The 21,736-nt window shown below is 44.7% G+C and overlaps 2 protein-coding genes across 2 annotated transcripts in view; one reads left to right on the top strand and one right to left on the bottom strand.

Annotated features, from left to right (window-relative positions):
- The window catches only part of LOC122619378 (protein O-mannosyl-transferase TMTC1), a 43,007-nt gene that overhangs the window by 11,791 nt on the left and 9,480 nt on the right, over positions 1 to 21,736 (bottom strand). Inside the window, exon 3 of the mRNA XM_043796283.1 lies at positions 3,204 to 3,314. Within this exon, the coding sequence (XP_043652218.1) occupies positions 3,204 to 3,314 (111 nt within the window). The remainder of the gene's footprint in view (positions 1 to 3,203; positions 3,315 to 21,736) is intronic.
- On the top strand, positions 12,157 to 13,262 carry LOC122619387 (TATA-box-binding protein-like 1). Its single transcript, XM_043796296.1, has 3 exons — positions 12,157 to 12,268; positions 12,325 to 12,579; positions 12,635 to 13,262. Exons 1-3 carry the CDS (start codon positions 12,255 to 12,257, stop codon positions 13,251 to 13,253), a joined length of 888 nt encoding a protein of 295 aa, XP_043652231.1. The 5' UTR covers positions 12,157 to 12,254; the 3' UTR covers positions 13,254 to 13,262.

The following is a 21,736-nucleotide window of genomic DNA, read 5'->3' as shown; positions in this document are numbered from 1 at the left end:
ATTTTTATACACTTAAAACCCATTTAGTATTGATTATTGCAGTTGCAGATTGCTGGTAAGTAATTATATTATATTATATATTTACTCCTAATCCTATGGCCGTTGCTGTACTACACCTAGGCAAATTTGGGGTACACTACTGCTACTATTTCAGGCTGCAAGCGTTTCCGAGCTTCCTGCAGCTCAAAAACGAACCAAAAATGCTTCCACGCCTCATTTGCAAGGCGATGTCAAGGTGGCGTTCGAGTATAAAAGAAATTTCATTGCATACCTCAGGGCGAATGCACACAAAGGACCTCTATTTGCGTCGCTTACTACTCGCAGGGGGGGGGGAATGGAAGGAGATGGGCTTAACTCCCATCGAGGAGCTGGGGTCGAAGGTGAAGTCAACTCGAAGTCAGCGTCAACATTATCGTCATCAGCAGAATTTCCGCAGTTCCTTTTTTTGTGCTTTATCATCGTAACTAGTGAGTGAATAGCAACAACCAAAACATCAACACCCACCGACAACAACAGCAACTACAACTGGGGGTAAGGGGGAGGAGGGCGGTAGGTGGGCGGACTGGAGAGGCGGACTGGAGAGCAACAACAATGGCCGGCTTGAAGCAGCTTACAAGTGCGGCATGTTGCTGCCCTTATCGCTCGCTTTTCACTCTCAACTCAGCCAGGAGGCCAGAGACAGGATCAGGATCCTGCAGAGCAAGCGGAGACAGAGGCGGAGGCGGAGGAGCTGCAACCAAGTCTCAGGCAATCGAGGAGGAACAGCCAGCCACAACACACTCGCTGCACAGTGGAACCAATGGCCATCAACTGGAAATCAAATTAACAGGATAAATGCACAACATATGCAACACAACACTCGCAACTTACTAAAGCATAAAATATGAAATAAAAATGCTATATTTGCTTTATAAAAGTATCAAAAAGTCACTGATTATGGAATGCCATATTCTTTTACCAAACTTTTGCCAAATTGTTGCTTTAAAATTGATATGATAGAATGTGCCCAAATGTTTGGACTTTCCACTCCACTGTGTGGCTCATAGCCCCACACACAAAAGCACCAACAGGCAAACAGGACTGTGGTTGGCTTTTGTTGAAGACAATATATCATAGCATCAGCACCGAATGTGGACACCATTCTTGCCTTCCGCTCGGTGCTACTGCCCCAGCTCCTCCGCTTTCCCATTTCCCATTTCCCCACACCCCCGCCCATTTTCCTGGCTAACCACCACAACATTTGTATTTGTTGCTGCCGCCGTGCTTATGTAAAGTGAAAATTTTCGATTTTATATATAGGTACACGAAAAAAGAGCACCCATTTTGGTTACTCTGCTGGCAAAGGAGCACCCAAACACCCTAACACACAGCCATCGCCTGTGAGGAGCAGAGTGCCTAGCGTCCGGTGGTCGTGTGCCATCAAAATTACGTATACGTAACGTTGTTACTCTTGTTCTTGTTGATTTTTTACAGCCGCTGCTGCTGCTCCTGTTGTTGTTGTTGCTGTTCTTGTTATTGTTGTCGCTGTCCTTTTAATACGGCACATAAATTATTGTAAGACTGCAGATTGGGGGATGTTTGGCAGGGATTTTTTACCTTTTTCCAAAATGGATATATATCAACTTGTGAAGGTGTGAATCGGGTGACCAATAAAAGCAGGCATATTCAAGGTGCCCAAGCTCGCTTTAATCCAATTTAAGCACAAATATTTAACCAAAGTTTAATAAAAGGTAAATGAGTGCGCCACCAATCACACATAATTATATCGCATTAGCTGCATTATTGACAAACTTCTCGATCAGCACACTTTATCACAAAGTTGCCAGCCATAACTTATTAAAATCTCATATCTCCCTTTAACAATTGCCAGCACACAGAGCTGCCCAGTGCCAAAAACATTTTCCTTCTTTCCCCCCCCCGAGCAGAGCCCAATTCCATGGGTCTTTTTCCAGTTGATAGGAAACAAATTGAAGGGAATTCTGCCATTTAATAAATCATGTTTTGTCTGGCCGGGGCTTGACAATAATAACTTGTGCTCGTGTGGTCATGTTGGCCATGTTGTGGGATGACCGCAGAGCATACGAAAGAACTAGCCGATAGGTAGGTATGCGCCTGCACTGGGAGAAATCTGTAGTAGGCTTTAGATAAGGATATATCGAAGTAGTTTTGCATCAAACTACATTTTTTGCAGTGCCTGGCAACTGCGTGCAAGTGACCGCAGGACCTTCCGCCCGAGCAAAAAACATAAACTCGCATCCAACTTTTGCGTGTGGCACTAAGGGGAAGCTGAGTTACATAAGTTGCGTTTATTATTTTGCACGAGAGTGTGTGTGCGTGTGTGTTTCTGTGTGTGTTTGTGTGTGGCGGTAAGTTTTGCGCTTGTTTTCTGGACAGCACAAAATAACGAGCAACGGCCAAGGCATCGAGCTGAGCACTTTGTGCATATCTCCCTCCACATCCACATCCACACACATACATACGTATCGTATATCCCCAGGATCCGGCAGGACAATTGTGCGCTGGCATTGTAGTTGAAGCAGGAGCAGCACAGGAGTCACTTGCTTGCAGGGCCAGAGTGAGAAGGCAGACCTGAATCCTAGGCGCTGGAAGGGCTGGGGCGAGTGTCCTTGGGGAAATTCCTGTCCATTGTACATGACTTTTGATATTTATGGGTAATTTCGTTTGCGTTTGCAGCATTTCAATGCGGCCAGGTGAGAGTGAGAAGAGCGCTGAGTTCTGGAGCTACCACTTCCCAGTTCCCAGTTCTCAGAGGGGCATAAATCAACATTTTGTTTTTTAATTTGCTGCTGAAGCTGATTCTGATGCTGACAATGGCAACTGAATGCGCCGCATATATATCAACAGTACGCAGGCGATAAGCCAGCAACTGGTCTGCCTCAAGTTTTACAATTAGGCGGGCCGAGAATTTATGATGGTGATTTTATCAAATAAATGGCGGCACTTGGCGCACAATTAATAATAAACTTTTGTATTTCTCGCCGGGCTTTCTTTCTTTTTTTTTTATGTTTCGTGTTTCGTGTTGGCGACAAAGCGTTGCCATTGGCCATCACGGGAAAATAAAGCGGAAAAGCCAAAAGGACCAAGGACGAGAGGCGAGAGACACCCAAAAAGTAAAACCAGACCATTTACCTTCGTCAACCTGCTGACATATGGAATTTTTAATTCGGTTAAATTTTTCTCACCTGTCATCGTAGACAAATCCAGCGTTAAGTGTGTTTAGGTACAGCACAAAAGCGAGTGCCGAGCAGCCGGCGAGTCCTGCGAGGTCCTTGTGGGAGAGCGTTGGCGACATGCTGCAAGAGAGACCGGAAACAAGGCGCAAGTGAGACAGTCAGTCAGACAGAGAGACAGTGAGACAGAGAGACGGACAGAGAGTTGGAATATAAATATATAAAAGTCGAGTGTCATAAAATATATGCTGAAATTCATTCCCGAAGCCTCCTCCGGCAGCAACGGCAGCAGCGGCAAGAACAAAGCACTTAATCCTGACTGAGGCAGGTCCTCCGACTCGTGCAGATGGGCCATTCTCTGCGGCATTTTCGTTATGACAACATTTACATTTACATATTTTCCCTTTTTATCCAGCCGATGCTGTTGCCCGTTGCTGATGCCCTTAAACACGGTTTAATTACTTAATTTCTTCTTTTTTCTCGGTTAGCAAATTCAAGGTGGGCGTCATGGAATTCTTGATAATGTGTAAATACATTTAAAAGGCATTTATTGAGTTGCAATAAAGAGGTTTGCAAAACAAACTCTTATTAAGCTGCTTAAGAACGCTTAGTGCTCAACTATTTTTCCCCCAAAAGCAGGGAAAGCTATTAAGGCATAATTACCTTTTTAGGGAAATCCTTTCGCCAACAAAGCACACCTATTTCTGGCCATCGAACATTGGCTCTCCTGCCCAATCAGCAATCAAAACTGTTGAATGCAAACAAACCGAAACGCACGTGCCTAATGATTATTGCCGCAGTGGGGCAAAGTATCCTTCATGGAGTGGCATTGGACTGGAGTGGAGTGGAATGATAAGGGACAAATGCCACCATCATCATCATCATCACCATAGTGCTCATCACCATCATTGACGTATGCATGTAGTTCCAGTGTAGTTGGCAGTTGTGTGGTGGTCAGCGTGGCTGCTCTCGTTTGTCATGGCATTCTTCGTTTTATATTAGCCGCAGACATGTTGTGTCTACACGTGGAACCCGTCCATGCAATTCGCCTGCAAAACCCCTTTCGACTAACCAACCAACGTCCGTTGTCGGAAATTAAATGTTACGACGACATTCTGGATTCTGGATCGTCCTGCCAAGCGAGACACCGAACATGCAATATACTGGGGCACAGGCTCTGAAATGCAGAATACGCCAATGCCAATGGCAATGGCGATGGCAATGGCAATGGCATTCCCATTGTACTATACCCATCCCCGGAATCCCTAACCCGGTCCAAATCCATTCGCATCTGCTTTCTGGGTGGTGTTGACCATGCCTGTGTTGTTGTCATCATCACCATCAGCGCCATTTACGAATAATGAGTGTGGTTGGTGGCTCAGCGGCTCAGTGGATCGCTGGGTGGTTGGCTATATGGGTGGCTATCTGGGTGGCTATCTGGCTGGCTAGATGACTGGGATAACTGGACTGAACAGTCATGCCTTGGTCAGGACACGAAAATTGTTATCTCGCACATTGCAGACGATTTCCGACAGGCATTTGCCCCACGCATGTATGTACACTGCGACTGTAATTGTGATCCAGATTCGGATTGGGATTGAGATTCAGATTCAGTTTCAGATTCAGGCGCAGACGGGGTAATACGAATTAAGTTCGCACCAGTTGCAAATGACAATGGTGACCTACACTCAAGGCAAACAGGTAAAACGATGTATCAAAATCGATAGCAATAATAAGTTTTAATAGTTTGGTTGGTCCTTAATACAAAACAAGTCGATGTAGTAACTTAAATAGTTAAATATGCCAAATTATGAGGGTTTTCATTAAGTGGCTTTTTGAAATGGCTTCCAAAGAAAATTTTCAATCATATTTTGATTGAGCATATATAAGCATATATAAAAGTTCCTGGTAGCGCAGTTAGGTTCCCAAAATAGTAGAACTTCCAGCTATTCTTAGTCCTACTTATGAGCACACAAATCCCTGAGCCGAGCACTCGCACATCCTTTGAAGGAGCAAGCAGTACGCTTGCAAGGACTCCCTTTTTGGCTTCGCAATGACGCTGCTAATGAGCTCTAATAACGATAATGACGATAATGACGCCCACGCAAATAGTAAATGTGAATACACAGGCTCATATACGAAATACTTTCATAAATACATCCATTCCATCCATGGAATGGGAATGGGAATGGGAAGGGGAATGTGAATGGGTCGGATGAATGGCCGTCATTTGCCGGGGATGATAATGGGGCATGGAAGGCCCGGGGGATGCAACTGATTGGCAACGTCGAGGATGAAAGTGATAGTTTGCCGGAATGTGCCTCTTAAATATAATGATTTCCCCAAAAATACCAAAGTGATTTTCGATGAAAACTGCTGAATGTCCATGCAAACTCATTAGTGTCATTATTTTGGGAACTCTTTCAATGATTCCTAAATAAAAAGGACCTTACAAATTATGGAGATTAGGCAGGTCTAATTTTATGTAAAATAGATAGCTCATAATTCTGTCTTACATAACATTTTCCACTAAGAACACCATTAAAGTTCCTTATTGTTTAGAATACTAAACTATTATACATTTGAATACCGGCGTGCAAAGCGTGACCACAAAAGAATAAATTAATTGAAACAATTTTAAACATAATTCGAATCGCATTACACAAATATCCGCTACACAGACATGGGCTTTCCTTTCGACCTTTTTCCGGCGCTCTAATGACATCCCGTAATTCCCTGCTGATACTTTAAATAACCCGCCTTAATTAAATTTATTGATTTTTGCACTTTAAGCTTTGTGTTGTTTGCTGCTGCCTGCAGGCCGAACTCCGGGGCATGTCGACCATCATGTCTTTCGAAGTTCCGCGCAAAACCTAACCCTGACAGACGCCGCCAGGTGTTGGGCCAAAAGTTGAGAACAAAGCGCAGACAGGAGCTCCTCGAGCGGTCCAATTAATTTCGATTGTCGAAAATAAAGCGAGACAATCACAGGACGACGAGCGGCGGGCAAGTATATATTAATCAAATGGCGCCACAGTCCTGGCGAGGACAGCCCACTAACTGGTAGCGGGGAAATCAAGGATAGCAGCGGCAGGAGCGAGCGAAACGAGGACATCGAGCACCCTTCAGACGTGTCCTGTCTGCAGACATGAAGAGGCCTCAAGGTCCTGACGAACGGCTCCTCAGCTGGCGTCGGATATTACTTTGCTAATTTTCCTGCGCCAGACGCGCGCCATCTGTCCTTGTATCCTGGCGATGTAATTCTGCACGGCAACTGTGCACAACCCCAACCAGTCTATTAAGTTGGCTATTTTTGTAGCTAGCTGAAGAAGATATTATGAAAAGTTTGGGTCTAAAAGTATGCAATGCTAAATATATAACCGCTTTATGTGTCATGTCTAAACTTGAAGTGTAGGATATCCGCTAGTCGTGTCCTTTTGCAAGCTGTTTCAAGGACGCGCTCGAAAAGTCAAAGTGCAATTAGCAGGCAGCTCGCTTCTGGCTGCTGGCGCAGTCTCCCTTTTTATTTATCAGTGCAAATATTTATTTTCAATTTCGTATGCAAATGTCGCAGTCGCAGTCGAGCTGCCTCCATTAATCACAGCAGCTGCACAGTGGGCGGAATGGAGAAAAAATAATTAGGTTGTCATGTTTACGGCGCTGAAATTAGCTGGCAGTATCGCAGCGGCACATCTTTGATGTTGATCTCGCGCAGCGCTAAGGAATTTCGCAAAGGCGGACATTTCCATGACTTTTCACTTTTTCACTTGTTTGGGATTTTTTTTTACTTTATTTAGAGCTGAAGAGCTGACCCTGTTTTTGTGGGCCAACTGGAGACGGACGGAAGTTGCAGCAAAATACGAGCGGAGCACACCTTAAACCGGATGCGGAAACATTATTCCCAAAATGTCAAAAAACATAACAGAAACCCATTAGACACACTTTGTTTCTGGGTCAGCCGGCAGACTTGCAACTTCCCAAAAGTGAAAAAGTGAAAATCCCAGGCAGGGAAAAAGTCGAAGCTGTCTGAAGGGGAGAAATTGAAACAAAACGAGTTGAATGCTTGCTTGGGCGGATGTACGAAAGCTGACCAGGCCACTCTCTATTTCCCTCTCTCTCTTTCCCACTCTCTCTCTCTTTCTCACTCACTCTCTGTCTCTCTCTCACACTCTGTCTGCCGCTTTCCCTGTCCGAAAAACCCGGTTCGCACGGAAATCAAGTTGTGTCAACAGCTTAAAAGCCAAAATGTAATAAGCCAGGGAAATGTAATGTAATAAAATATCAAATATAAAATGGCGATGGTCCTGGCAGGGGAGCATTTGTTGCCATTAAAGTTTTACTTTGAAATTGGAAGCAGGAGGTCCTTGGTGGGCCAAAGGGGCGGTGAAAGTGGGAGGTCGTAGCCAGCTGAGCGTAAACCACTGAAGAAAGTCCAGGAGCTGGGCTTTAAATACACAGCACAACTTGTATACCCTTACGATTAAAGTGCACTTTAAAGAAAAAATTGATACAAAAAGTTACATTTAAATCGTGGCATAATTTTGAGCATCTTTTATCAGTTTATTTATTCACAAAAATACGTAAAAAGTACGACTCTATGGGCAATTCCAGATTCGAAACTTTCGAATGCATAAATAAAGCCGCAAAAAGCGATTAAAATCTGTGCTAGAGCTGGCAAATAAATAATATTGTGGCAAGCTTAAGGCCAAAGTAAATATGCTCGTGCCAAGTGGCATGAAGCGGATTGCTTGCCTTGGATTTTGTGTAGCCGCAAAATATGCAATATTTTATTATTGTTGCCCCGAACAGTATGCAACACTTTATTTCAGCGCTATGCGCTTCCGTTTCGGCTTGAGTTTCCTTTCGTCCTTCGGCTGCTCCCTTCGCCCCCTCTCCTCACCCTCGCCCGCGAAGCCAAAGGACCTGGCTGGCGGCAGATCTGGAACAGTTCCAATCCTTGACTCCTTGCTGCTTTCACTGGTGTGAGTGCCAAAAAAAGTATGCTAGATAGCTTTTGCATGCGATTTGAATGAGCACAAACGGAAGTCGCGCTGTGTCTGAACTTTTTTGTGTCCTTGCCGATGGAGCAGCACATGAGTGCCACTCGAAATCATTTTAAAACACTCGAAATCTGCTCTATGCTAAAGATTATTTCAGCTTGATAGTTTTCCTTGGCCAACTGCCTGCGACTCCAGCACTTCATGGTGGAGTTTGACCTTTAAGCGTAAGAATATCGAATTAATTGGAATACTCCTTTTTTGCTAAAGTATTTTAATGCACAATGAAAACTTTTCGAATTGATGTGCCACATAATTGAGTTCACAATCGAAAGTTCGGCGCCGTTCTTCAATCCGTTCGCCATCAATGGAACATTGAACCAAACAACGAATAAATGTTTGTAAACTTTTCTCACCAGGTTTTGTTCAATCTGCCAGTTTATTTATTTTTTTCAGTTTTTTTTCAACGAATAAAGAGTTCAGTCAACCCATTGAGAGTTGTGCGGAACAAAAAGTTGTGTGTATAGACCGACTCCGTTGGCCACTCAGACTTTTTAATGACCGCTCCCAAATTCCCCAGTCCGAAACTCAAATTGAAGGCTGGGAATCGATACAAGGGGTGTGGCGTTAATTCGATGTCTTGCAGCATGTTGCACGCAATGTAGATGGTAATTAGGTTCGGGAAATGTTTGCTCCTTAATTGCGTAAACCAAGCGTTTGATTGCTATTTGCTCAGCAATTGACATTAAACAGTTAGGGCAATAAAAAATTAAAACGGAAGTCCCACTACAACGGCATTCAAGTGCGAGTTTCGGCAAATATTTAATGTGTTCTCGGTTCGTGGGTGTGAGACCTGTGTTTCAACACCCTCCCCCCCACACCAACCTAATGACTAACTAAACAAGCTGTTTTCCTACCCCTTCCCCTACCAGCACCCACGATATTAAAACAACAATATTATTATTAGCACAAACAGAAAACGGTCATTGGCCTAACCCCCAATCGAAGAAGTCAAGAAACCTCAATTAGGCTGTCAATCAACACATCGAATGGAGTCGCGTCGAGTCAAATTGCCTCGTTCTGGCCGTCGACATTCCGCCAAATAATAGAGCTATTGATTTTCTAAACCCCCTCTAATAAGGACGATGGGGCGTTCTCCGACATGCCCACCGGCAGTCCTTGATCGGCTAATTAGCTGCCTGCCCGCTGAATGGATGGCTCCTGATTTGCCCCACTCTTTGACTGCGAACGGGAGCCAAGTCTGGAAATTAATCTGGAACTCAGTTTTGAAGCAAGTGTTCTCCAGTAGGGGGCATACAACAAAATGAGGCGTACAACAAAAGGAGGCATACTGCAAAGTGAGACATACAACCAAAGGAGGCATACTACAAAATGAGGCATACAACAAAATGAGGCATAAAACAAACCCCTGAGATGCAGCTCATCCATTTCGCTGGCCAGAAGAAAACCCCTTGAAGATGGCGGATATGGTGAGTGGAAAGCGAAAAGTCGCATGCAAATACGGCGAGTGAGTGCCGGCAACTTTGCGCCAGTTGATAAACGAGCGGAACTGCAGGGGACTGTCAAATCTGAGCCTTTGTTCGATTTAATTATCGGTTGTACAAAGAGCTGGGCGGGCGAAATCTTGCCGGGCTTCGAGGGCATATCCTTGTGGCAGTGGCAGTGGCATGTGGCATGTGGCATGTTGCAGGGTTGTAACAAAAAACCAATAATGAAAGTGGAGTTGCAATGCCGGCGATGTCAGTCCCTTGCAGCTTCCCACTGCCCAGCGGCAAAGAATTCCCACCCCCTTTATCGATTAGCGCGTGTAACAGCTTTTACCTATGGGAATGTGAGTGCACTGAACGAAAAATCTTATGAAGTTTATCCCCAAAACTGTCTAGAAACGCTTAGCTGTTGAAATGTTTAGATATAAGTAACTCATTTCTTGCAGTGCCATTTACAATGTACACAAACAAGCAAGTTACTAAAACTGCTGTTGTCGATGACCTCGCCGCCCCTCTCCAATCCCCTCCTCCCCTCTGGGGTGTTGGCAAAGAGGGGGCGGGGTCAAGGGGCGGTACATGTGTATGTGTGTGTGTGTGTGGCTAGCAGAGCAAATGACGCTGCAAATGAAAGCAGGAAACGTTGCCGCATTCATTCATTTTACACACAAAAGCCATTAACCGCTTTGATTCCATTGTTTTGTTTGTCATCATCATCATCAGCAGAAGAGCAGCAGCAGCGCCATCAGCAACATCACTCCCATACCTAAAACCAAACCCAAAACCCAAACCCAAGAACCATTTCCCGTTTCCCGGTGTGAGACCCCGCACTCCTGGCCATTTTCAATTCCCCATTCCCGCCACGAGGTCAGGGGTCACCGGAGGACAAGGGTACGGGGCGAAGTCAAGGCTGTGATTTACACGACTAGCCATTTGATTTTTAATGGACTCACCAGCATAGAACTCGTCACTAAATCCGAGGATAGCTAACTTGAGTCGCATTCTATCCAAATGATTGTGTTTTACTGCAGTTTTAGCAGAAGTGAAAAGCAGAAGTGAAAAGTATGTTTCAGATAGAAAATGTTGTATGCCTTAAAGTTTGAAAATTATCCTTATAAGTGCATATAATTTGATTACAGCTTTAATTTGTGTATCCAGCGATATATTTATTATTTCTACGGGCCTTTTTCGTTACCTTCTCACCTATGACCTGCGGATATGTGCTGGTGGGGGAGTTTTAAGCCGAGCACTTTCCCCCATTCGCCATTTGTTGTCCCTCTTGCGCCCCAATATTATTATTATTGAAAGACTTTTGCTGAGCTGCGGGTTTTATAAAGTGCCTGCGGCATGGCTTCCCTAGACCATCACCATCACCATCATCGTCGACCGTGGACTTCGTGGATTTCACGGACCCCGTAGACCGTCTCCGTCCGTCCGTTCGTCTGTGCGTCCGTCCGTTTGGCGCTGGCAAAAAACGACTCTTGCGGAAAAATCAACATTGCACAAAAGTTTTCAGCGCTCCTCGTACCGCCAATCTCCGGCACCACCCACTGACACCACCCACTAACAACCCACTTACACCCATTACACCCACTTACTACACCCACCGACGCCGCCACCGCCACCACCAACGTCATCGTTCATTTCGCTCCCTTTGCATTGCTTTTTTGTTTTGGCTTAGCGCTGATGATGTATGCACTTTGAAAAGAGTTGAGCAAAGTGGTTTTTCGGGTTTGATGAGCTAACGTCAAGTCCTTCTGGCGCCCCCCAAAAGCCTTGCCACGCCACGCCACGCCCACTTTTGCCGGCTGAGAAATATGAGTTGGTGTGTGGGTGTGGGTGTGTTTGATTTCCTCGTGTCGGTGTGTTTGACTTGCACTGCTGCATAAAGTTATTAATGGACTTCAATGGGGTTTCAATTATGCAATTTCTGCGATTTGAATTTGAATGATATTTTGATTGTTTGCTTGCATTTGTTAGAGGATTCCCAAAATTGATGCATACAAATGCATTGTTTTAATTTAATCATGGAGCTAATGGCTTGGCTATGGGACTCAGTCGAGCGTCAATTAATTGTTAAATAATTTACTTTGCAAATTAAAATGGACAAAATTCAACGTGTTTTTCCACACGCAATTTGACTAGCCTTTGATGTTTTAGCATCAGTGCGTTTTAATTCATTAAGAAAACTTCTTATTGGCATTCATATTTCATGGAAGCTGAAAAAGTACACTTTAGTGCGAGAACTAAACATTTTTTTTTTGACATACTATGATTATATTCGTATGCGATAACAATTTTATTCTTGATTTGCGTTTAATCTAATCACACATTTGTTTTAAAAGCTCAAAGAAATTATTTTAAAATGTTTAAAACTCAAAAATGCGCTTGAAGAGACCTCGAAATGAGTTCAGGGCTGCACTTTCAACGATTTATCGATATGGCGACTCTACTTTTAAGATGATCTGGTACCACTCTACTCTTAAGAAGATCTGGTCCCACTAATTGAAGCTTGCTATAATTTAATTGGCAATTTTCGCATTAAGTTGAACCGATTTGCAATGAATTCACCCAGGTACGCTACACTTAGAGATATTTAAAGTACTTCCGCTTAATCTCGTTGATCAACAGAAACAAGTCGAAGCGCTTTAAGCCCATGGAATTTGCGATCAAAACTAAAGTCATGAAAACGGCATCGAAGATCCGGGAAACTCTATTTGATCCGCCTGATTGCCATGTCCTGCTGAACAAAGCAGCGTGTCAAAGTGAGGAAAAGTCCTTGCCCATCGTGATTCCAAGGGTGCCAAGGCAAAAGGATGTGCTGAGCATCTACGAGAATGTGGCCAAACTGGCAGACATAGAGCGCTACCTGAACATTTTGTACAAGTGAGTTGAGAGTGAAGGCACAGGAACCACATCTATTTGAATCTTATTCCCGTAGACCCTTCTACTGCTTGGGCATCACCACGTGCCAGTTCAGTCTCTCGGAACTGGACCTGGTTTTGGAGAACACCACCTTCGAGCCCGAGAAGCAAATGGCTGTGCTCGTGCAGCGCTATTCGCCGATCTGCAGCCTGAAGATCTATCCCCATGGCAACATCTACTGCCAGGCCTTTGGCAGCAGCAGTGCCCGCGAGGGAATGTCCAATATCATGCGAGAGCTGAGGTATCTGGGCTACAGGCTGCGTTTGCGACGGCTGAAGGTCAATGCGGTGAATGCCACCTTCAGTGTGCCCTTCCATCTGAGTCTGCGGCAGTTCCACCAGCAGAATCCGGTACTCACGCGATACGACACCTCGATGCACCCATTTCTGATGTACAAGATGATGGGCACCACCGTCGAGATGGCCATCTTTCCCACGGGCTACGTCATCGTGCTGTTTGCCACCACCAGAGGCATCACCCAGTTGGCCATTGCCCACATACTGCCCATACTGTATCGCCTGAAGGATCCGCAGCAGGATCAGCGCAAACTGAGCCTGAGCAGCGGCGATGTCGACTACAAGCTGCTGTGGGAGAATCACTTCCAGAAGAAGGGCGACATGACCAACGATTGGTGAAATCCACATACCATATGAGTTCGTTTTGGGTTGCTCACAAATAAACTTTCATTTTCCATGCCCACAAAGTTGTGTTCTCTTGACGCTCTTAAGATCTCATAAATGTCGGAAAAACGCCCGGGGACACGCACTTGAGTAGAGTTTTATGCCTGCTTTAAACTGGGCTCAAAACTTTGTTTTATTACTAAGCCAGCCAAGTCATTGGCTTTAAGTGGAAATTCCCACAAGCGGAGTCAGTCGAAATCACTCGCATATTTACAATGCAGATTTCCCACTGCACTCCGTCCCGGAAATCGAATGTTTGCAGTGCCCAGCCACCTGGGGGATATGGTTTCGAATGGTTATTGTGGTGGCACTGCTGGGTGGAGTTGGTGGGTTGAGTTGGTGGGTTGAGTTGGTGGATGGCATACCGACTAGCATAATAAAAGTGACAGCGAGCATGACAAAACCGAACGAAATCGAATCGGTGGCGAAAATGTGTCAAATGGAATTGGAAACCGGCGGCTCCATCACTCCTGACACCACCTGAAAAACCCACTTTGCCCACTCCCACTCCTGACCCACTCCTGCCACAATCCACAGCGCACTCCTGACCAGGTGGCTTCGATTTGCGCTGGCCGACATGAAAAACAATTCAGTGTCATATTTGTGTGCCCGCCTTTGGTGTTTGTTTTGTAAACGCAGCTCATCGGAATTGCCTCGGTGGTTTAGGTTGCTGTTGTGAAAAGCGGAAATGGAGTTTCCACTCTTGCCCAGTAAAGTGCAAATAATTTGGAACTTTGCTGTTTGCTTTTCCATATGGTATAATAGTGCTAGTTAGTGAAATCAGTTTTCACATTTTCCGATTAATGGCAACATTCTGCATAATTATACCAAGGCAATGCATATTTTAATTCGCATTGCACAGCTGCGGTGCAATTAAGTTAATCAAATAGGGCACGTTTCCCTTTTGCGGCTCATCCGGTAACTAAATCCACATAAGTAAGCACGCAGTTTTTGGCGGATTTGTGAGGAGCTTACTACTGTGCAGCGAACTCGGATTAAGAGCTTAAGTTAAACACAAAAAAATAGATGTGTATTTACGCTGGAAAACAAATTAACTAAAATCTGCCCATTTGAATTCCAGGCGCAGAGCTAAAAATGCAAAAAGTAATTAATATTCTTGTGTTCGTGTTGGTCCGAAGGATTCGCATCCCGCAGGACAGCGTGGTGGTGAGTGGAGCTGCGGCGGACTGCATTTTCATAATTCCAGGACAACAGCGAACAAAACGCTGGGGAGAGTCGGCCAACCCCCAAGAGCAGCACAAAAAACGAGAGGAGCGAAACGAAGCGCAGTAAATTCCGACGCACTGGAATTTATGCAGCAAATATTAACTTACCACACACACAGACTTACTAACCCACACACACACTCATACATTCGAGCGAGTCCTGCCGCATAAATCCAAGTAAAGGAACGCGCAAAGGCAAGGACATGGGCCAGCCAAATGATCCCCGACCACCCGATTTGTGCTTGGCCAGCAAGAAGTGACAACAAAACTCATTAGCAGAACCGGCGACCGTGACCGTCGCGCAAATGGGCGTGCCACCACGCCCACCACGCCCACACCGCCTGCACAGTGGGCGTGGGCCGCCGGTCAACCGCAGCCCGGGAAATCGGTGGAAAACTCCAGAGTCCGAACTCGTAGCGCCACACAGCAAAAACGCAGCGTGCACTTCCGGTTCTAAGCGAAAAGTTCCCATTTCCATTCTCATTCTCCTTTTGGCTGCAGCTATTTTATTCATATTTTCACAGGCTGCACTTTATCTTGGTGCGGCGGTCTTAGTTGGCGAAATTGTGTGCAACCACGAAAATCTAATAAGCGCGCAAATTTGTTGACATTGCGCAAATGTTTTTTACGCGCCTAGCAGGAGCAACTTTCGCCAGTCCAGAAATTCACTTCAGTTCAGTTCAGTTTGGTTCAGTTTGGTTTGGTTTGGTTTGGTTTGGTTTGTGTTTGCTTTGGTTTTGCCCCCAGAAAATGGGCAGCTCCTTCGTTAAAGATGACTGACTGCTGGTCCGGTGGCCTTGGGCCTTAACCCATTTCGAGGCGGTGCCAGATACTTTTTTTCCTTTTTTGGTGGCTCTGGCCAAATGAAAAGTTGCTCGCTGCGCCAATTCTCAAATAATTACGGTGGCCAGAATGGAGAGAGGGAAACGGGTGCTCGGGGCGTATACGCAATATTTTAGAAATTATCTTCTCCAACGGAATGCTGATGAAAGGCTTTCCAATTTGCGCATAATTATTGTGCTAGATATTTGAATATGACAACGAATAAGTAATGAAAAGTGATTATTTAGTTTCATAAACAGTAGCAATTACTGCCATAACTTTCTAATATGTAAAATTTTCTTTATGATTTTTCAGTTCCCTTTAATTCAGGCTCAAACAGTTTGCCAGGTAATAAGTAGGTTAACGGGGCTGGCGGAAAAACAGGAGCTGCATGAAAGGAAGGACACTAACAAACAGCAACTTTCTCGTTTTTTCTGTTTTTTTCTGTTTCTGCCTTTGACAAGTCGCAGGCGATGGTGCGTAAACCGTTTGGCTTTTGCACTTCTGCGGCAAGGTGAAGGCAAGGATCAAAAAGAAAAAACACAGAATGCAAACCGGGAATGTGGCGGAGACAAAAGGTGACTTTGCATCGAGGTGGAGGCTTTGGCCTCCCACTATCGACCCACTATGGTCCAGACAATTTCATTAACCTCTGCGCGCCGCTTTAAGGCCAAGACTCTGCCTCCTTTGATTTTTATCGCTTGAACTCTGACACGTCCTGATGTCCTGCTGTCCCAGTGTCCTGGTGTACAGGACTGTCTGACAGGATTAAATGCGAGAGCTGCTGCCCGGGGACAGGGCGTAAAGTTTTTAATTATTTTTGTGGTTTGAAAATGCATCTCCCGACGACAGTCTACCCTCTCCGACCCAACTGCCCATCCAGTGGGTGGTGGCCTGTCCTGGCAAAGGACATGGACATGGGCGGGCTGCAGGATGAAGGAGCAACCGCAAACACTGCGACTTTTATCAGCGCCTTGCCATTGTCGTGTGTTCCCCACGTCGCGCACTGCACTGCATTCAGTTGAAAGAAAAGTGCAATAACATGTTATTTCGCCCGGGACAGGACTTTTGCCGCCTTTTTCTCCAGTTACATGTGTGTGTGTGTGCCCAGGACGATTGTTAACGTTAAGCGGCTTTAAAGCATTCCCTGCCTTATTACGTAATTACAATCGGATGACAGCGACGAAGGCACTCGCTGCATTGAATTATTCGCAACACGCCAATAATTGAAATGAAACGGCGGCCAGGACAAAAAATATAAGAATCGGGCAAGGTGGTGTGCAATTCGGCGAAATCAATGAAAAATTCAGTGTTTTACAGCCAGACATTTTCGCTCATTATGGAAATTTATTTATTTCCCTATCCTCGCCAAAGGGAAACTATGCAAATGGCAGTGAAATGGTCAAGCTTGCATTGAATTCAGTGAATTACTTGCCCATTTGATTGATTGCGAGTTTATAAAAACTTTTTTGTAAAAAAACGATTGAGAAACGTAATATCTTTTGTACATGTGCATATAATATGTTTTTACTTTATGGCTTCGTTAAAGCCACACAGTGGTACTTAAGTAAAGATTATGCCTGGCTAGTTATCAACAATATATTAGTGAAGTGAGTACTTATCGACTATTTCTGGCTTTCTGTGCATTTCCAGAGCTCACATTTCAAGAAAAGTTACCAAGAAAATGGCAGCTAATGCCATATTTTTGGCGCATGCCATGCACTTGGCTGGCTGCAAAAGAAAAGCAGAATGCAGGGCAGCTATTTTTCGAGGAAATATCCGCACAAATTTTCACAATTAATATGCACTTCCGGTGCAGACGACTTGCAACCAGCTACAAATGCAGCCCTTTTTCCAGCCCACAACAACAACAAGTAGTAGTGGGTGCATGGAGATGGGTTTTGAATACCATGCCACATAGCATTTGGTGGGGAGAAGCGCCAAACTGCCGCAGGGTTCACATGTGAGTTCATTGCTGCCATTAATGAATACGTGTGCAGCAATAAAGCCATTTTTTATGGTTGAAAGTCACGTGAGAAACTATTTAGTACATCTGCGAACGAGGCAGGTGGAAAGTGGGTGCAAAGTCGGTGCAACTTTGTGCCTGACACGGCCACAAGAAAAGGCAACTTTCTTTCGCAGTCGCAGCGAAAGAAAAAAAAGTGAAAATATTTTCCATGCATATTTATAATATGTGTGTGTGTGGTGTGTTCCTTTTACAAGCCAGTACCAGAATAGTAAGGCTGCCAGCCAGCTGAATTAATTTTTGGCATTTATCAACTAAGCAAATTGAAATCGTGTCGGTCTAGTCTGGCATTCCTAACCCAGTTTATTGTTGAGCTCCTTTCCACGTCTGATATGCAGCATATATGTGCACTCGAGTACTTTTTGTGGCCATGGAAGGAGCTGCCTTGTTGTTGAGCCAGTGAATCAACGAGTTTTTGATACTTGCTCAACTTTTTTGGCACATCAGATAATTGATTTGCAAGTGGAGTGACTGGGGCGTTAATGAGTGACGCTTGCCAAAGTTTTTGAAATGTTGCAAAAGTTCCTTCTTGAATGGAAAAGGAAACGTATATGCTTCAAGGGAAAATCGCAGTTATTTCGATCAAACATTTAAAGCGGGCTATTTTGAATTCATTTCGGCCAGCCATAGTACTTCACATATAAGAAGTGAAATACACCCATCCTTTAGTCCAACTTAGTCACTATTTCTCCTCGCTAAAGGCGAAGGATAATGAGTACTTCAATCCGCATTCAGGCCGACACCCGACCATAAAAATAGCAAAACTTGTGCACTTTATGGATCTCTTACCGCAGAGAACTAGCATTACGACCTTGTGGGTGTTTGTTTGGCTGGATTCGGCTGGGCGATGTGGCGATGTGGCAATGCACCCATTAGGCCGACCGGTAAATGAGCATTGAAGCAATTCATAAAACTGCCCAAACAAAAAGCCAATTTTATTCGCCCCAGGCACGCGTAAGTGGCGGCTTTCCTTTCTTCTTCTGCTGCTGCTGCTGCTGGCGCCATTGTAATGGAGGTCCTGTGTCCGAGCTCTTGCGGTCCTCAAGTCCTGCGAGTCCCGGAGTCCTGCAGTCCGGCGATGGTGAAAACGTGTTTACGCTTTTATTATGTAAAGAGCCGGACAAGCAGCTCAGCTCCGTGGCCGTAAAAACAGCCGACGCACACTCGAAGTCCACAAATCTGTGTGGAGTGCAGAGTGTGGAGTGTTTTAGGCGCAAGCTCAGGAGCTCGGAGTCCTCGGAAGTCCTGCGTCCTTCGTCCTGCGCCGTAACGTATGCAAAGTAATTGCGCGCATTAAATACGAGTATGTTCTGTTTTTATTAACTGCCGCGGTGGCTTAACTCTCTTAACGAGAAACAATTAAGAAAAACCGGCGCGCGTATCATAAAAATTAAAATTATGCAAATTCAAAGTTTTTTTCAAGCCAGAACGGCGGGAAAACCCGCGAAAAACCCTGAAAAGAAGGTGCGGAATTTGGAATTTTTGGAGTTGGAGCGAAAATGCGGCAGACTGCAGGCAATTTTCGTGCTGTTTACATTTATTCCTCTATTCAGCGTATGCAAATCCCATAAAAACTCATTTTGAGCCAATTGACTGCATTGTTGCTCTTATTGTTCCGTCGAGCTCTTTAGATTTTTTTTTTTGCAGGGGTTTCTGCTTCTATTTTGTTGCAGCTGGGATTTTGAAAAGAGGAGAAAAGGCAGACGATGTCTGTCCATCATCATCTTCTGCTGTTCAGCAGCGGTAATTAACTAAAATCGTGTTTTTATTTGCCAGACGACCAGAACGGAAGGCGAGAACAATGGAAAAAATCCGTTCATTTGCGAAAATTGTTTAGCTCCGGAAGAATAACAACGAATCCGGCAACGGACAACGGACAACGGACAACGGACTACGGACAACGTGCAACGGGCAGCGAAATCGCAAATGGAAATCTAAAAATCCACTGCTGGGAAATGTAACCGTAAATGGGTACTAATACAACTGCTTTTCCCTCTAACGCCGGCACTGAGAAAAAAACCTTAGAAATCAGAACTAACGGGAGAATTAAGTTACACTTAAGTTAATTAAAGTTTCTGTTCCAATAAATCTGGCACTTAAGTGAGTAGTTCATACAACTTTATCATTTAGTTAAAGAGAAGTTGCTTAGAAATTGTCTCAGTGTGCTTCTCTTTAAACAACTTTCGCTAAACTCGCCATTCCACACACACGGACACACACATTCACATTCGCAGGAGCGCTTGTTGGTTTTTAATTTTATAGCCAAACAATATGCTTACAGATTTCGTTTGCAGTTTTTATTAAAAATCGATTGGCACACGTTCGCAGATGCGAAACATCCGAATGGGAAAAATACATGCACTTGATGCATCCATCCGTGTGCAGCGGGTTAGCAATAATACCCGTTTGGCTTGTGGCTTTGCAACTTTCCCATAGATACATATACATATATATCTATAGATACGCGTATGTGTGGCTATGTAGCCATGTACATATGTATATGATATCCTGCAGCCAAGGATGAACCATTGCAATGCGAGTTCGCAAGAGTAGCAATAAGGAGCGAGTATATTGACATGTCCGTGCTCAAATTAATCATGAACATCCTGTGAGTTAGGGAATGTGCAGATGTATTTGTATACACTATATGCTAGTGAAACTGCAATTAACTGCAGGAAGTCGAAGGACTACAGGTATTGCTTACTCCAAGAAGTGTAGCTTTGAGAAGTTTTTAAGCAACTACGAGTATTAGTTGCACCTTTAACCTTGACATTTGGCTTAATCCTTGAGCAGAGTAAGAAAAGCAACTCCTGCTTTAAAGGCATTTTCAATATATATACTGTGCTGTTGTGCTTAAACATCTTGCACTTCGCTGTGCACGCACTTTTCCCCCACTAATATTTATTTTGCTCACTGGATGTGTGGATATACATACATACGGATATGCAGCACCCACTGCAGATTACCAAAGTCGCAGCTAACATATTTTCAAAAAAAAAGCAAGGAAGAAAAAAAGAATTGAAGAAAGGAAAGAAATAGGAAGAGGAAAGTATGAAAAAATGGGAAACTGTTGCAAGTGTGCTAAAGTTTCATGCTTCATTGGATGCCGACGCCCGGGGCCCTTTTCCCACCTCCCCTTTGCCACCTCCCAGCTCCCATCACCCATCTTCCATCTGCAGATGGGATGCCCATTCGCCGGGATCCTTGGAGCCCGTTTTCCTGGCGGCAACAACGGGGCACGCGCTCTCCAAGAACAATCAAATTTGCAACGAGCTGCTCCGGGTGTAATATTCCGGACGAGCCCGTCAGACATGTGGCCGTGCTCCTTGGCTATCCCTCTGCTACTCCACCTCTTCCCCCTCCTCCTAGCAGCGGCACATCCTGCTGCACCGCATGCAATGATGTGGAGGATGTGGGTGGCACTTTCATAATCGAAACACTCGAGCGCCAGGCGGAAAGAAAGCCAAAAACCGACGCAACTCCCGGAGCTTCGAGCCGCATTAAAGCCATAAACGGTTCATGCGAAATTTAAAAGGCAAACTCCCCCAAAAACCGAAAAAAAAGGCTCAAGTGGAGCACACATATGCTTAACGCTTACTTTTGGGACCCACTGTATGGTAGATGGTACATGGTATATGGATTCCCTTTATAGTTGGCGTAGCAGGCCTTAAACGGTGGTTTCCCCCCTTTTTTCGCCGCCTTTTTTTCTTTTTTATTTGCATATTTTAATGCAAATTGTGCAGAATTAATTTAGTGCTGTTTAGTCTCGAACTCGAACTCCAAGTCGAGACCCGACCCCAGATCCCGGTTCACCCCATCTCCTCCAGAATTTAACACACTTTTCCTGGCTGTGTGTGTGTGGGTGTGTGTGGGTGTGCTTGTGTCGCGTGGATGGTTTCGTTTCATATGTAAATATTCAAGTTTCAAGTTATTTTGCCCTCAAGTTCGTCGTCGTCTCCATTGTCGTTTTACTTTATTGTTTATGCCCGAATATTGTGTGTTTGCGGAGCAGTGGAGTGTGGCCTAGTTTTCGGGGCTTCAAGGGACAATGAATGTGCGAAAAATATTTTATGAGCTATATTATGTAAACCGAATTTAGTTTTCCATTTCTCCACCGCCTGTTCTCTCTGCTTGACATTATTTGCTCTGTGCCCCTTATTTGGGGTCCATTGTGCAAGTTTGTTGGCCAAACATTTTGCATTTCGGGCCGTGAATGAACCAATTCGCATACGAATTTGGTTTGGGAAATCTTCAAATGCCATAGAAAGTCTCATTAGCCCGGTGTTCGGGACTGGCCGCCTGAATATTCATGCGTGAAGAGGCGAGGAGGCGACAACGCTGAGAATTATTACAGGGAATTGCAT

The sequence above is a fragment of the Drosophila teissieri genome, chromosome 2L, assembly GCF_016746235.2.
Source record: "Drosophila teissieri strain GT53w chromosome 2L, Prin_Dtei_1.1, whole genome shotgun sequence".
Taxonomy (NCBI): Eukaryota; Metazoa; Arthropoda; class Insecta; order Diptera; family Drosophilidae; genus Drosophila; species Drosophila teissieri.
The sequence above is the reverse complement of the archived record's forward strand: the minus strand, read 5'-3'. Positions and strand labels throughout refer to the sequence as shown.

What these genes read in the sequence shown, in the direction of transcription:
- LOC122619387 (XM_043796296.1), top strand. An exon ending in TACCTGAACATTTTGTACAA is followed by an intron (nt 12,580 to 12,634) that starts GTGAGTTGAGAG and finishes TTATTCCCGTAG; the next exon opens with ACCCTTCTACTGCTTGGGCA.